Source organism: Branchiostoma belcheri, unplaced genomic scaffold, assembly GCF_001625305.1.
Source record: "Branchiostoma belcheri isolate BF01 breed outbred unplaced genomic scaffold, Haploidv18h27 scaffold125, whole genome shotgun sequence".
NCBI lineage: Eukaryota > Metazoa > Chordata > Leptocardii > Amphioxiformes > Branchiostomatidae > Branchiostoma > Branchiostoma belcheri.
This window is the reverse complement of record NW_017802658.1, coordinates 666,200-683,848: the sequence shown is the minus strand read 5'-3', so window position 1 is coordinate 683,848 and position 17,649 is coordinate 666,200. Positions and strand designations below refer to the sequence as shown.

Here is a 17,649-nt window from a genome sequence, read left to right as displayed (position 1 = left end):
GAGGAAGTGCAGCTGTTAGTCCTCTGCTGGACAATGCGCGTATCCTATCTGCTGCTGCATGGCAGCACTACACTGCGTTGCATGCTGGCAACTCCTTAAAGTGTATTTTCTGGATGTGAATGTTAGCAAGTAAGGAGTTATTAAAAGGCCTGTCTTCTGACACAAACAACAGTGTTTTCCATAATAGGATTTGTGGGCTGAATGTCACGGACTTGCTACTACTACAAAATCAAACTGGAGCTTTACTTTTCTCCAAAGTAAGATGTGAATGCACCAAAAAACATATCCAGTTGCTTGAATAACTGTTTTTGGCGTATCATATTACCTGGATGTCTAACCTTCATCGACGTAAGATGTGAATGTCACTTCTTTTGTTCTATCCAGTGCCGTGGAAAGTTAACAACTCATTTTATTATCTAAATGAAAATTTGTTGACCAAAGCAACAATTCAATAGTTCTCTACAAGCAAAGGTTGGATGGAGAGACATGCATTGAAGGGATTGCCTTGCTGTCAAAAACTGGTACCAAAAAGTCACAATCACTCCTTCTAACTGAGAGTAGTTCTACAGTACAAAGATGATCCAAAGAAGAGTCAGAGCATCAGGTTGATGTTTTCAAGTGATCTTTACTTATAATATGAAAACTTAACATTTATACATACAAAGATCAGTGACAATAAAAAGGCTAACACAGGCCGGGGATATTGCTGACTCTCAGCACTAGCAGTAGCATCTCAACAGCTTTTCCCACTCAACATGCTAACCTGCATGCAGGGGGTATGTATGTATGTATGCATTACATGTTTTCTTATTTAATTTGTAGTTATCAAAAATTTCTCTGGTTAACAAGTCATAGTACGCATATACACGGTGAACGAAAAAGTTTGGAGGCACAAGGGGATGTTGGATCATTCTTGCCAGGCAAGGTATCAAATTCATGCAATATATAATCTTTGATAAAATAAGATAGCTGAGGCAAGGCACGATCCAGTACAAGTAAGGTACTGCTGGCTACGCCCCTGAGGCATTGCCAAAAAGCACAGAGACAGCTTACTCTACAATACAGGGGAGGTGCACAAAGTAATGCTTGTGCGAGCTGTGCAGGAACTAAGCCGAGATACAGAGGCATACACAAGACTAGGCGCAACACTTGCACAACATCGGCAACACAGAACGGTGTGTTTTTTTCTTCTTATAAATGATACATAATTCTTGAATACATACACAACATTTGAGTAACCTAAACGAAGACATCAAGCTAAACAGAATGCATTGTAAACAAATCATTGGGCTCCTCCCTGTATAAAAAAGGATACAGTAATATCACTATAAGATTATCTTACAAAATTGTTGTATTTTGATCAAGACTTCAAGATTTCTCATCAAGATGTATTGCACTTCCTTATGAAATGCAAGCACACTACAGCAACTGCTCACATTGCCCTCCACCATCTTTTCAAACCCTTCCCATCATCCTTCACTCTGGCCCTCTGCCAAATATACCATTAAACGACTCTTTATTCAACTAAAGATCTTAAACCATTGAGCTACTCTCAACTTTTTCACAGTATGTCAGCAAACCACGTCCGTCTTGCTTTTCGGCTTTCTTTTTCGTATCATATCGTATCAAAGCAGGCAAAGCTACATTTTTCTCTCATGCAGCAACATCCATGGCAACCAACAAAGCATCATGGGATATATCATCTCTCATAAAATCAATTAATATCATCTTAATATCACATTCCAACTGCTTTCCATGTGTTTACTTTCCTGGAATTTTTTCAATAAATGATCTATAATATCATTTCTTCTTTCGGAGACAAACAGTTTCTCTACTGACTGAATGCATCAGGAATTTTGCTACGTGCACACGCTTGTGACAGTTGTGCTCAAGGACACTTGGAGGTCAAGTATCAAAATGTGACATCAGAGAAACTACATGTCATCTTCTACCACAAAATACCTCGTTATCTCATCAAAAATACTATCCCTGGACAGAGAAACTTCTACTACATCTTAAGACAAAGTTGGCCTTTGTAAAAATTTCTCCAATGCGTTTTTTTCCCTCTATGCAGCATTATTTCCTTTATAAACTGTAGGTATGGAACGCACAATCGGTGTTAATAAATTATACACGAAGAATCCGTTAGCAAAGATGCCAGCACTCTGAGAAAGTAACAAAATCTGACTCCTAGCTTTTCCCAACTAGTATTTGTTAATATAAAATTCTTTCTAGCTCTGGGAATATAGACTAGTACTGGAAATGTTTCTGTTTAATCAATAACCTGAATATCAACCTGCTTATCAAGTTAATATTAACCTGCTTACCAAGTTAATAGAATATTCTTACATCCAGAGTTCAAAATACGATTTTGGAAAAATAGAACTCGTAGCAAATCTATAGTTTTCAGGTAGCAAAGTTAGATAGTGTTGATTCATATAGCACTTACTTGGTTTCAAATTACAGATCAACCATTGTGTTTTATCCTGAACATAAGAAGCACTCTCATTGGAGCATCGTGAAAAACATGTAGAGACAAAAAAGGCTGCCATTGGTCAGTGTAGACATACAGCCATCCTAGTAAAATTGCTACAAGACCTGTGATTGGTCCATTATGTCATGAGGTCAACAGATAATCAGACTACCAAATATGGTATTAAGAGTATCACACCAAAGTTTCTATAAAATATCCGGCAACCAGCATGTCTTAGCTATGTACAGGTACAAAAATTTGGATCAAATTCAGCTATAACCTCTAACATTGCCTCACTTTTTTGGAGGACTATAATCAAAAATTATCTTTACATTTCAGTTAGTAAAGTCTAACATTATTGTACAACCACCAACTGTCAATGGACTAGAACAAAACTACATGTCATATTAAGTACAAAACTTCATGTTCTTGAAAGTGAGGCTATGGTAGGGGTTATAGGGATCATGGAAAGACCAACTGGATTGAGAGTTCCCTTATAGCACTGTTGGATTACGCTACAGCATTTTTCTAAAGAAACAGACTTGCTTGAAACTCAAAGACCATTATCACAACCTTCTCCAAACATGAGATTGAAAGACTGCATGTGATTGGGTAACAGTTCTCACTGATGTTACCTTGACTAAGACAATGCCCAATCACCATAGGTGTTACAAATTTGGGAAGGAATTTCCTGCAGTAATGTGATTGGATAACAGCCTTATAGCTCAGATGTCATAAGGTCTTTATCTCAAGCAAGACATGAATCTTTAAGAAAGAGATGACAAGCTGACTTAAGACAATAGCTAACACTGCACTGCACCTTAAGAAAACTCTTTACTTTACCTAAGTACAAGTGTATAGTGTATACAGTGCACAACTTCCCACCTCTTTCTACTGATAACTTTCAGTGGGGTTAAAGTATATTATTACTGTATTTCTGTGCCTTATTTTAAGAACTGTAGTGCAGTGTTAGCTGAATGTCTGGAGTATTTTTCCATCTCTGACTGCTGTGTGTGTTTGTTTCTGTGACAACATCATGCACCAACCCAGGAGAACGCTATGACTTGAAACCAAGGAAGAGGTCAGTTATTGGTTCTTAAGTAAGTCCGGGGGGACGGTCAGTCCTTGACCAGGCGGTAGATGTGGTGCTGGGCGCCGTGCTCGCTTGTCGAGACCTCGAACACGTACGCGATGCACAGCAACGTCTCCTGGGTGTCACGATTCGTCACCACCTGCGAAGAATTCAAGTCAAAATTCAAACTCCGTCTGGCTTAACGCTAGTTTCTGCTACTGCAAGTAGTACTTGGAACTATTATACTAAGCTACAATAAAAGCAAGAAGAGAAGTTGAACCAACTAAATGCCGTAAACTTTATTTTTCAATACATTTTGTCTGATCCATACCTCTTCCCTCATGACCTCAGTAAAAAGCGGCTTGCAGGCCAATTTGAGCTTTCATGAATAAAGAATGGTTCAAACAAAACTTTCATGAATAAAGAATGGTTCAAACAAAACTGAAAAGTCATGGATACAGCTTGTCCAGACAAGGAGTCTCCATAATAATCTACTGGAGTAGAAACTACGTATCAAAAGAAATTGTTAACCATACTTTGCAATTTTAAAACATGCCAGGTCCTTTTTTACTGGTCACAATATTTTGTTTCTCTTTGACCAGTCTTTTCATACTTCTTTTTTGTTTCCCTGACAGGAAGTTAGGTCAAAGGTCCCAGAGAGAAAAGCAGGCTATCAAAGGTTATCCCATTACCTGTCTTCAATTTTCTACCATATGCATGCCTATTGGCTTATGGGAGCCGGTGGGAAAAGGCATAGACAGAATCATCAAGAAATTCACAATAATGAACAAATAAAAGATAAAATTCATACAAATCTTAACTATTTTATGGAGGTATGAGATTTTGTTTCTTTGCCTCACCTGCAGTATGGTGAAGTTTTCCAACACACTGTTCATCATGTACTTCTCTGGCAGGTGCTTGAGTTTGTGGATGAAGTTGATCATGTATTCACACATGGGTGACCGGTGGATGTTGTAGACAAACCGCCCGTTCTCAAACCGTGCATACTCCGTCTGGAATCAACAAAATAAAAAAAATACACATCAAATAACTGAAGTACAAACAGTAATACTAACATTCTATTCAGAATACAACATGCAAATGGAGGTAAATTTGTGCAGGTATTTCTGATGTTTGATGCACCTGGAGTTGAAAGTGATATGAAAGGCAAAGAAAAAAGTGTTGTAGGTAGAATTTGTCTGGTGCAGGTAAAAATTTTCAGGTCAAAATCACTTGCACTAGTGCAGCGAATTTCTAGCTGTGCTATTGCTTTTCTTACACAAAATGATCAGAAATTATCAGCTAGTGCAACACACTCTTCGATAACAACTTTTCTGTCTTGGTTTCTTTACTTTGTCATCTTTAAAAAAAAAAAAACTTTTAAAAAACTTTTACAGAAGATGGACTTCTAAAGTAGAAAGAATCCAACAATTTTTCAGAGTTAAGAGAAACAGATGAATCTTATGACAAATTATGAAGGAACGTATGAATGAATAAGAATCTAGGGCCACACCAATCTATTTCCTAGTTTCAGTCATTCTTAAAAAAGAAAATTCTCAAAATAGAAGGTAAATACAAAACTATGTATTTTTACTTCTTAAAATTTTATGTCCCAACGTACAGATTTTTGACTCAGACATTTTACAATTTGAAATTACTGTAAATCGCCGTATATTTGTGGTACTTTAATATTCACAGTTTTCGCAGTCACTTCTGTACTGCAAACTTATCATTACTGCGAACAAATAATTCAAGAACTTTCTTTCTTTTGCACCTGCTGCCACCAGGAACATATAGTTCCGCGAACACGTTCATTTTTCTCAGACTGCGAAGTTTTGCTACCATGAATATTACATGTAAGTGATTTACAGTATCTTCCTCAATACAAGAAGCAGTAAGTTAGCCCCGATTTACACGTGCGTCGTTTATATCTTTTGGGCGTAAAACGACGCGATCGCGCGCGCGGCGCCGCACTGCTCGTTCTGTGCGACAGATTTTTTTAGCATGTAAACAACCTCCGCCACAGACGCGCGTCTCCACGCGTTATTTTTCTGTGGCACCTACTGGAGGTGCCACAGGAAAACCGCCGCGAGGTGCCGCACGTCTGTGGCGGAGGTTGTTTACATGCTAAAAAAATCTGCGCTCGCATAGTTTTACGCCCAACAGATATAAATGACACACGTGTAAATCGGGCCTTAAATTTCTGTGGCCTTAGACATTAAATGGATGAACACTTAGCACTAGAGACAAGACGAGAGGGATACTTGCCAAACCTACCTCTACTTTCTCCACAACCTGTTTGCCGAAAGAGCAAACTTTTGTAGAACATGTGATCGTCATGTTCTGTTCACTCTCATATCTGCAAAATCAACCAAAGGAGTGAGGAAGAACAATATGTAACTCTATTCCACCAAGACAACTACAACATTCAGGCTGCTCTATGCATTAGCTCCATTTAAAACCTGGTTCACAGCATAAAAGGTATAAATTATTTATATACTTCTACCTTACTTTTGAATTGTTGCCATTACCATACTACATCACATGTACCTCCTGTGGATTTATTAATTCTTAGTTTAGTTATCTATTTGCATCAGGCACATGGTCCATGCCTAACAAATACTAACAACGATACTAAAATAATACACCAACATATTCCTACCTATATCCTATTTATAAATATCTATAAATAATAATAACTGTGGGGTACAAAACGGATTTACTTGTGCGTTACAATTTATCAACATCAACATACACACACAGTACATGACGTACATTTGTATATCAGTATATTGGCTGAAACAAAACTTGACTAACACAACTACACATAAAAGGAGTGTTTCCAGCACTGTGTATCTGAAAGGAGACTTGGAACTGCACAAATATTATACTAGCTGGGGATTCCTTCTAAATGGTCAAGTCTTCCACAGTAAACAATGAAATAAATTCTCACTCTACTGTGTTTAACAAAATTGTGAGTCGTGACTGTGCACTTACTGGCTTTGCCAAAAAACAGTTGCTCAACCAACTGGATATGACTTTGGAAATGGTCAGACGTTTCAGGTACATTGTAGCATCCACTACCTTTCGTCAGTGACACTGGAGAATTCTCAGAACAACAACTTACTGGCTTGTTACTCCGTAAAAGGCACCGGATTCTTCCTGTATGTTTGTATTGAGGTCGGCCCAGAATTTGACCAGAAAGAAGGCCTCCTGCGGTCCCTTGTCGTACAGTTCCTTCAGACCACCCTTCTTCTCCGGGAACTTGTCATAGATCTGACGAATGTCCACTTGCTAAGACGCAAAAAGTCGCAAGACACGTAAATAAAAATTCATTCATTCATTCATGCTACAGAGACAAACAAGATTTATATAGTATATAGTAGAGGGGATTCATTCCTCAAGCTAACCAACATCTCACACACGCAGTCGTCCCTCAGTAAGACATCTGAAGCCGCATAGTTCCCGTTTAAAACTTTTATTCAGCCTGTCACGTGACCGGTTTCGCCTGTGTGGCTTCTTCAAGTGTACAGAGGCTAAAATCAAGAGTTATATAGTCTGAAAAAGCATTTTAAATAAGAAACTGGCAATTTCAGATTTGTAGGATGTGTTTCTGGCATTTCTGACATTCAAGTTCACCCCATTTCCTGAGCCTGACCTTTTGACCTCCAGTTATACTGTCCGTCAATCTTCCCCCACCCACCTACCAACTTACTCTGCCTGGACAGAAACCCAAAACAATTCTCTTCTGTACCCAAAAGGAAAAAACATTTATAACTCTGTACAGTTTGAACCTTTGCTTTGAAGGTTCTAAATATTAATTGAAGGCTTTTGTTTGGAAAATTCCTTTTCTTTATTCTTCACAAAGATTGGCTGGTAAATGTAATTAAAAAATCATTTGATTTGTAAGAATACTCACCTCCAACAGTGGATCTGAATACGTTGGGTTGTTCGGCCCAATGTGTACAAACAGATGTTTGTGGAACTGGTGACAGAAAAAAACAAACAAAATGGTCATTTTCATCAAAAAGGATAGACAGAACATAACATCATATAAAATAAACCAAGCAACTGGATAAATTCTCTCAAGAATCAGACATTTCAGATGTCATCCCCTATCTTCATATTTTTTTTCAGTCACAGATGCTATCTCAATCGTATTTCAGTTGCTTGATTCATTTAGTATTACAGAACGGCCACACGACAAAATAGCAAAAAAGACTACTGAAACATTAGCACATAGGAACAATTTTTGATGCCCTGACAAAACTTCAATACAATGTCTAATAAGAATGAGTCATGCTCACCGTGTCGTGATCTCTTTGCTGTTCCATAAACGCGGAGAACTCCACCAGTCTGAGCCTGGCCGTGCCGATACACCGTCCCTGCCACGCCGGCGCGCCTGCCGGCATCATCCCTGCTCCAACCGGGTACCCTGGGGCCATCGCGCCCTCCGCTTTCGTAGGCTGGAGACCGTACGGTTGGGACCCTGCGAATGGTTTAACGCTAGGAAATGGAGAGAAAAAAGTGGAGTTAGAACAATCTAAATGCAACATTCTGTACGAACAACTAGTATGAAAGGGGTGCTAGAGAGAGAGAGAGAGAGAGAGAGAGAGTAGTGTAACAGAAACTATTGCACCCTCCGCTTTCATAGGCTGGAGACCGTACCGTTGGGACCCTGCGAATGGTTTAACGCTGGGAAGCGGAGAGAAAAAAGTGGAGTTAGAACTATCTGTACGAATGCAAGATTCTGTACAAACAACTATGAAAGGGGAGCTAGTGTCACGGAAATTAAAAGTCATCGCACCCTTCGCTTTTGTAGGCTGAAGATCGTATGGTTGGGACCCTGCAAATGTTTTATCACTGCTAAACAGAGAAAAAAAAAAGTAAGGTTAGTACAATCTTGCTTGTAACAAAACCTGAAATATGCCGCGACAATATGGGGTCCATATCAGGGCTCTAGCCAGCACCCGTTTTGCTGTCAATCGCAGGAACTTTAGGATGTGTGATGGAAAATTTTTTAAACCAAACCATGGACAAAATTGACATAAAATCTTGGGCAAAAAAATCCAAAGAACCAACAAAAACATTCTCAACTTCATAGTCTCCCTCTCAAAATGTGGGACATAAACTAAAGGCTTGGAAATCCAAATTTGTCCCCGGTCTCCCTAGATTGCGAGCACTCTCCCCCCCACCCCCAAGTCCGCTGCAACTCTGTTGCAAGACAACAGAATTCTAGTCAGTTGACTACCATATTATTCAAAAGTTTGAGCAAGACATACCAATCCTTGGAATAACTTACCATTCAAGAGAGACTTAAGTAGTTCCCCTATCTCTAAGTTCAGAAATCGAGATACGAAACCTAAAACTGATGGCTGTCACTGAGAATGTGTCCAACACAGTGACAGAGAAACGTTGTGAATGCGCCTCTGATTGTGACAAAACAATATGTGGCCCAGGTGAGGCAATCTTCGTCAGTATTATGTGAAAAATTTCACCTGCCCAGAAGACAGTTAATTCTTCACATTTACTGGGCTTTTGGAGTTCTGCGTGAGAATGGATAGTACCTCGGGGTGAGCAATGCTTTACATTAATATGACAAAAATGTAATTATAGCTCCATTGAAAGCCGACTTTAGGGAAGTAGCAATTGTATCAAAACAGGGACACACTATAATAGTTCTTACAATCAATTCTATTGTTGTATCATCATTGTAAAAAAAAAGGGGGGGGATATGTTTATTTTGTTCTGGTATAGCTTCTTGTAGGAATAGGATAGGGAAGGAAACTGCAAATTTATTTAAGTTACCGGCTCAGTAAAAATCACGTTTGGAGTATTTTTGAGTTCGCAGTTGAAACAATGTTAGTAACTGAAAAATGTGAACCTAAAGGTACAGTACTACTACACACTATAGTTACTACCTTGGCCTATGTTTTAGTGATATAGCTGAATTTATCTGTATAAACGCTTTAGAAGTATTCTCTTACATCTGATAAACTATGGAGATAACTGTGAAAACTTGTGCCAAATGTCTGGTCTTCTATCAACAGCCAGATGTAGTCTTCTATTTAAAAAACGGCTCAGTTTTCAATCAAGTTGGTGCTGGGCCACAATTTGTATAGCCTGGATGCCAGACTGTTTCCAGGATCTACACAGGCTAGATCTTCAGTTCCAGGGCCAACATTCTCCCAAGGAAATTTTACCACAGTCCCCCTGAGTCCCTGAGTTAGTGTTACTCAGAGTCTAATGCTTAGGGGGGCTGTGGTAAAATTTCCGTGGGCGCATTTTGACCCTAAAGCTGAGGAGCTGGTCTGCGTAACCCCTGGAAACAGTCTGGTATCCAGGATACATTTTGTACAACCTGGACACATGCTTTCAATGTCTGTTTCCTGGCAAGAAGACCGCTAGCTGATTTATAGCTGAAATTGATGTCAACGTTTAACCTTTTCCCTGCTGAGACGGTCATTTGGGCACCACATTTGTACTGCTTATAACATTAGGCAGCATGGAGATTTTGAAGGTTAAGGTGCAAAATTTAAGGTGTAACCGAGCTGTTACTCAATAGTTGAACTTCATACTTTAATTCTGTGCACATTTCTTTTATGTCTTCTTTCATAATCTTTGTAGCAGCCTAGGAGCTACCTTTCTTGTGAAAAGAAGCAATTTATGAATACTGTTTCCATACATATTTTGAATAGGCATAGTTAAATGGCAAAAAAACATCACCGTGGCAGGTGTAGACAAAGAGGCACATTAGGATCAAAGTCAAACGTAGGGGCTGAAAACATCCTGACAAATTTGGTGTGACATTAAGCATGTTGCTGCAACAGTGGAGAGGCAGCCTCGCGCAGAAATGGCAGGGTCTGCCGCAGGACATGCAATTCCCTGCATACTTCTGTCTCAGATGAAATGGGGAAATTCCGGACATTCCGGGCAGCAGATAGCCTCCCCTTCATCATCTCCATACCCCAGCTGCCACGCAGGGGATTGTCTCAAAATACAACACGCTTTGTAAACAAAATCTCATCATCTCCATACCCCAGCTGCCACGCAGGGGACTGTCACAAAATACAACATGCTTTGTAAACAAAATCAGCTCATGTGGGCGTAAACAAACAACTTATGTTTCTTCATCCCATATGTAAGATTTGAACTTTGTTCTTTGGGTGTGAACAACTTGCAAGTAAACAAAGCAATTGTTTGTTTTGCTTTTTTATGTGTTTATGTTTAACCTTTTCCCTGTTGCCTAATCCCAAAGCCAATACAGATTTGGGAGCCAAACAGCTACTTCAGTGTGCTAAAGGTTAAACTACCTTGCTCTTAAAAGGCTACCTTGGTAGTTTATTCTAGGCATGTAAGTGCCAGAAAAAATAATAAAACCTTTTTTTGTACATGTAAGAGTTTTTTTGTAAAATATAATTTGGCCTGCGTCGAACGCCGCACTTTTGTGCAACAGATTTTTTGAGCGGGTAAACAACCTCCGACACTGATGCGCGGCGCCACGTGTCAATTTTTGTGTGGCACATCCATAGGCACCACGGGAAAATCGATGTGCAGCACTGCATCAAATGACATTTTTGCTCTGTATAAATCGGGCCTTATCCTGTGGAACATTTGGAAGCCCGCGTAATAGAACCTCCTGGATGTGTCACAGAAAAATGACACGTGGTGCTGCGCAGCAGTGGTTGTTTACTTGCAAAAAAATCTGTCGCACAAAACTTGCTGTGCGTCGCAGGCCAAACAATATTTTTGCCCAATGTAAACCGGGCCTTACTCCAGCTAGCAGCTACAGTAAAGTCTGATCTTCCACATCCGAAGGACTACCGAGACACTTACTCCTGAGAAGTCTGTGGCATGGCGCCGGGCCACATCCCATAGGTTGGGCGCACCGCCGAGGCTCCGGGGGGCACGCCCATGCCCGGCATCCCCGCCATTGCTTTGTTGTGTATTGCTGTTGCCGAGACGATCTGCGCAGACGACATGGCCGCCATCTGCTGCAGGGCCTTGTCCTTCGCCGCCTGATCCTGTACATGAACCAGTAGTAACAAAACAAAGAACACGTGAGCATCCGCTCACCCACCGCGGGAACTTCTTCAATCCTCCAGTCCTCTTCCGTTTATAGTTTCACCAGGTTGATAATTCATTTCTATCATAGTTCCTTTGCTACACAACCATGATTTTTTCTCTGTCAACGTTTCAGTTGTGTTCATCAGAGTGATATGTACTTTCTCCTTGTCGTATTGTGACATAACTATCATTTGGGACTGCATGGGATTGCATTCACGTGACGTCTGAGACTGCATCCTTGCAGCCACCTCACAAAGCTGCAAGTAGAAGTAGTAACGTTCAAGGACTTTGTTGTGATAATTGCATCACAATTTGACAAGGGGAAAGTCCATAGGGAAGCAGAGGAGCTACCGAAATGTTGGCAGAGAAAAATTCATGGTTGTGTAGCAAAGAAACTATGATGTCTGAAGTCTACTTGCCTGTTGTTTACTCTGACTGAATGGAAACTAAACTATACCATATTATATCTGATACAACATTACCTGCTTTACTTTGTTAAACACGTTCTGCTCTGGTCTAGTTTGAGAGAGATATAACGTCTAATTTTAACTAGAATTTTATATTCAAGAATAAATGTGGAATTTTCTTTGTGTTTTGGCATAAATGGTTTAAAGTCATAGAAAGTTTCTTTTTTGTCAATGAAATAAAACAAAACAAACTTGAATCCAGATTTGCCACTTTACTATTTAAAGAGCTAAAACCTCAAGAATATTTTTCCTTGTAACATTTTTATTTCTTCAGTCATCTTTTAGTAAGATGAATCATAAGTAAAATGTACGGTAGATGTTTTCTTTAAGAACCCCAGTTATCTTTCATGCCTTCTTCTTTTGTGATTTTTATGATCTACTGTTTGGTGATTGAATCTTTGATGTGATTTTTTTTCAAGACTCTTTAATATTACCTCTTTGATTTCAACAAGTCTTTTTCAAACTTGAATGTTTTCACAGATATCAAAATGGAAGGTAGACAAAAAGAAATACAAGAAACAAAAAGAAATCTTGAACTTATAAAAGAAAAAGACATGATCACATACATCTAACAGTCATGTTTATATTATTTGGCCATGGTGTTTGTCATCGTGAAATTTCTTAAAGTAGCCAACTTGTCATATACTTCAGTATGTGTGAGAAACAAATAAATATTATTACACTGATTTCTAAACCAGTGAAAGGAGGAACCACTCTGTTTTTCAACATTTCTTTCCGAAAAGTTGGATATGATTATGAAACAAAATAGTTTGGTATTTAAGTAGCTGTTGTTAAATATAGGTATTTTTCCTACAATACATAAGAATTTTCCAATTTTATTTTCACCCTAGTTCAAAATTCACAACTCCAAAAGTCTTCTATCCAAAATCAAATCTTTTACCACATTTTGTATATGAAGTACATGTACTAGAGATTTTTCAGTTCGTCTGTTTCGAAGTTTTTTCAAAAGGCCATCACAGAGTGATACCATACATAAACACAATATCTACCAACTCAAATAAAAAAATCACTCAATGCAAAATAAGAATGAATGAATGACATGGAATATGTACTGAATACAGAAGGGAGGGAGGGCAGCACATAAAATGCGGGGATAGACAGACAAGGGGAAGACAAAAAGAACGACAGCACAAAGACTGTTATCCTTCCTAGAGACACCCCCTTGCTCGATTACAGACAATGAGGGGAAGCGAAACGCTGGGACGTGGTTGGTCAGTTGAAATCTAGTACCTAACGTCACAATTCAGCGAAAAGCGGCCAAAACAACACAGTTGGCAGGGACTAGGAACTTTGGAGGATATGAGTAGTTTTTGCCTGCTAAACGCAGATTGACGTTTTAAGAAGCACGTTCAACGAGCCAAAAAATGGGGGATGAACATTTGGGGAGTTATGTAGCTTTACGCACATTATTTTTTCTGGTATAGTAACGGCTTAGTTACGTAGTAAGCTTGGTTACGATATTACGCTGGTTGACTAAGCACTTCAAAGACAAATTCAAAGTCAATGAAGCGAGTTATTCATGAAAATGCACATTGGAGGGCTATTTTTTGTCAGAAAGCATGGTTTGGAGATTTTTGGGTATTCCTACCACAAAATGAATGATACAAGACATCAGACACAGAGATATGAAAAGTAACAATCAAAGTAAACAGTGCATACCTACTCGCTTTTACCAAAGGAAAGCAATTCTTCAAGTTATCGCTTTACGCTTTAAACAAAACCAATCTTTACACCAAAAAAATAAAAAAGACTTAAAAAGGGAAGATTAAAAAAAAAAGGAGGTACTGCACCGGCATCCTCTGATCAGAATTTTTCAAGTGGAGGAAAAAAAAGGTATATAAAAATTTTAAAAACGGCTTCACATTTGGCCGCATGATTACGACACACACAGATATACCTTCAGCTTGGCTTGGAGCTCTCGCGCTTTCCTCCTAGCAAGGACCTGGATGTGACTGGACACCTGGAGGACAACAAGGGTTAACAAACGTCGAGAAGAGGCGGGAGAGAGTGAACGAGAGACGGCGAGCGAGGAGCATGAAGTACCTTGATTGAGGACTGCAGTTCGCGTAACTTCCGCCTAGCTAGCACCTGGATGTGGCTGGAAACCTATGAGAGGGGCAACAAAGGTTAAGGCTCGAAGGGCGCCAGGAATAGAGAGGAAGGAGCCAGGACTCTGGTGGAGGGTTTTTCGTTTTTGCCGTTTTTCTCGGGACATCTGCGTCTTTATTTCCTTTGGAGGGGGAGGGGGGCTGTTTATTCCTTTTTTCGGATTTAGTTCTGCTTTATTGGGCCTGACCTGTTTGCTGATTAAAAACTTGAAGCCATGAGAAACTTGAGGACCAAGAAGAGGTCGGAGAACCTACCGGTCTGTCTACGAGGCTGGTGTGTAGAGGAGTAGAGTAGAGCGCACATGGACACGCCAAGGGGGTGTGGTAGGGAGGGCAACAGTCAAAGCAACAGAGTTGCTACTACGATAGAATGGTACCTTTATTTGAGCCTGTATCTCCCGGGCACGCCTCTTGGCTAACACCTGTATGTGGCTGGAAACCTAGAACCAGATTGGCGGCAAAATTCGCTGGTACAGAATCTGCTGTTGACGAATATTACACTTGCTACCCCTTCTGCTATGGTTACTTTGATGCCACGCTGTCTAGATTTGGGTGCTACTCTCTACGCTTCTCAGGCCATGCTGTGGTAGTTCGGAGGATCGGTTTGGAATTAGCGGGGGGACACGAGCACATTCCGGGGAATTTTGTCAGTAGTAACTTCTTGTGCTTCCGCACAAAAATAAAAAAAGTCAACAAAATACGATGCATCTCATCATCAGTGGTGGGACAAGTTTTGTCATTTCACAGAAATAATTTCGGTTGGCGGAACCACAACGAACTGCATAACACCTAGACAATACACACAAAAAACCATGCTAGAGAGTTCTTTACTTCATTCAATATGTGTTCTATATGTCTGCAAGCAAATACATAAATGCACATGCACGTTGTTACACTTCTGGACAGTCGCTATACGATGCATGCATTACCCGCCCCATGTCTTGGCACATTACTGTCACTGTTGCTGTCCACATGGAACAGCGCTGTCCCCTGCTGTCTTACACCGTCATACCAACCTGTTTCCTTGTCCGCGTCTTCCCCGTTCTCAGTTTTATGTACCTCGCAATCAGCTCATTTCTTCCTGCAAGAAAAAAAAACAAGAAAAACTTAGTCTATTTAATGTATAGCTTTGTTTTGTTTTATCCAGTACATATACAGCGAACAATCATGTTAACAATGCTTGAAATATTGGTAAACATTTTACAAGCAAAACCTTTTTCAATTTTTCATATACATCGTAACCTATTCATAAGGGTTCGTCAATGGTTTCAGTCAAAGCAGCATATTTTCAAGCAAATTCTTAATACAACACTTGTAAAACATGTACAAATGTTGGATTGGTATTACGTTTACATCATACAAACAATCATACAGAAATCCTATGAAAAAGGAGGGACATGAGAATGAGAATCAGGTAATACAATATAATCAGGTAATATTAATAAGTTGACTGTCTATGTTTCTTGCCTGGGTATCATCCTGGAATAAAGAGAATTTGGCGATTATGAAACCATGAAATTAAATTGGTGTGACCATAACATCATAGAAGCAATATGTTACATAATGGCAAAGCTGAGGCTAAAATCTCATGAATATGTTTGACCTCCTTCCGTTTCATCAAAGGATCCCATCAAGTTTCATAACAGAGTTTCTGCCGGGTAATTTGCTGTTGCCATGGCAACAACACAGCATGGAATTAGTCCAATTTTCCCTTGACATCTGAGGCAGGGGATTTCGTAATGCGGAAATTTCCGGTTGAACTGGTGCCCGCACAGGTAATGACATAGAAGAAGCAATTCTCACAAAAATGAAAGGCTGTGCCAGTTTCTGAACTACACCCCCTAAAATGGCTCTAACTACTGTAATTTACAATTTTTTGCGGTACTAAAATTTATGTTTGCGGTTTTCGCAGTCACTTTTGTACAACAAACTTATAATTACCTCTAACAAATAATTTGTCAACTTTCTTTTTGCTGCACCTGCCGCCACTGCAAACATGATGTATTTCCGTGAACATGATCATTTTTCTCGGAGCACAAACTTTTTGCTACTGTGAACATGAAGTGAATTACAGTAGTACTTCAAATGTTACATTTTGCTACATGTATGATATCTTTTGACAAAGAGCGAACTGGTGACTGGTTCATACATCATTGAACAAGTGCAACCTTGGATTAACTCTGAAACCTTGGATTATCAGAAGAACTAAAACCATGGATTAGCAATGAAACCTCGGATTAACAATGAAACCTTGGATTAACAGTAGAACTAAGACCAGGGATTGGTGTAAAAACCTTGGATTAACAGCGCAACCTTGGATTAGCGGTGAAATACCTGGAACCAACACCCTCATTATTTTCCTCACCACAGGAAACCTGAGTGGTGGCCATGCACTGATCCTTGCTAATTAGGCTCATTAGCCAGATTTCATGGCTTTGCACCACAGCAAATCACACAAACCACATTCAAGCCGTCTTCTCACATTCACCTTTCAAGCGCCCTTATAAAAAACACCATATACGCATCTTAAAATATGTGAAATGTTGCATACATCCAATTTTAGGGCTCGAAATTAATTTTTGAGAATAGGTTCTGCACTGGAATTTTTTGTGTGCACCATATAAGATAAAATAAGAATGTCAGCAAAAACTTATTATGTTTTATTTCTTCAGAAAGTGTTACAACAATGATTTTATTATTTTCTTAACACTTAGATATTAAGAATATGCTGTATACTACAATACATTTAACATCATACGTAAACCTACAAAAATATTTGGGTGCACTGGTGCACCCACATAAAATAATTGGGTGCACAGCTCCAAATTTGGGTGCAGTAAGGCGCACATGCACCCAGTACTTTGAGCCCTGTATTCTAAATTGTTTGAAGACTCTACAACAGTCACTGATGCAATCAATTGCACTAATTTTGCAAACATTTTTCTCTCCCAAATAATAACATTTTTGAAGTATGCAAACCAAGCTGCAATATCCATAAATCATCGTTGAACAAACCACTTTCTTTGTACAGCCAAACGCTGTGGCAAACTCTTTTTGTGACACGTACTGACATAACCAGGGTCGTAACAAAAGAACAAAAGGTTTGGACGGAAATGCTGCGTGAAATCTCTCTTCTAGGTGCAGACTCCGAGACCAGACAAACAGTTCCCCAGTATTGTCTAGGGTTTCCGTTAGGTGGGGTAAAGGAAACGGTCATCTGAATATGACCTATGAACCTTCTGCAGAAAAACTCTCAACTGTCTGAAAGACGACAATTCATTGTCAATTAGCATCAGAGGACATTGTTAAATATGCACTTAATTTAACTGTTACCGGTAAGGCATGGTAAAAATCTTTTTAGAATTACTGATATATTTGATGCATGTAGTGTGAATATCAAAGACTATTTTGGCCATAAAATTACACCTGCATCAAATATTA

At 39.4% G+C, this 17,649-nt stretch overlaps 1 protein-coding gene across 7 annotated transcripts in view; it reads right to left on the bottom strand.

The window, feature by feature from the left end:
- Positions 1 to 605: 605 nt before the first annotated feature.
- The window catches only part of LOC109463392 (transcriptional enhancer factor TEF-1-like), a 45,684-nt gene continuing 28,640 nt past the window's right edge, over positions 606 to 17,649 (bottom strand). The window contains exons 4-13 of one of the 7 annotated variants that reach the window (XM_019760192.1): positions 15,225 to 15,289; positions 14,144 to 14,206; positions 13,998 to 14,060; positions 11,382 to 11,569; positions 7,853 to 8,051; positions 7,465 to 7,530; positions 6,673 to 6,839; positions 5,814 to 5,904; positions 4,406 to 4,558; positions 606 to 3,705 (exon numbers count right to left, since the gene is read on the bottom strand). In XM_019760192.1, the coding sequence (XP_019615751.1) occupies positions 3,592 to 3,705; positions 4,406 to 4,558; positions 5,814 to 5,904; positions 6,673 to 6,839; positions 7,465 to 7,530; positions 7,853 to 8,051; positions 11,382 to 11,569; positions 13,998 to 14,060; positions 14,144 to 14,206; positions 15,225 to 15,289 (1,169 nt within the window). In that variant the 3' untranslated portion in view covers positions 606 to 3,591. Of the gene's footprint in view, positions 3,706 to 4,405; positions 4,559 to 5,813; positions 5,905 to 6,672; positions 6,840 to 7,464; positions 7,531 to 7,852; positions 8,052 to 11,381; positions 11,582 to 13,997; positions 14,061 to 14,143; positions 14,207 to 14,585; positions 14,649 to 15,224; positions 15,290 to 17,649 lie in introns of all 7 variants that reach the window. The other 6 variants (XM_019760190.1, XM_019760191.1, XM_019760195.1 and 3 more) reach the window with 6 other exon arrangements.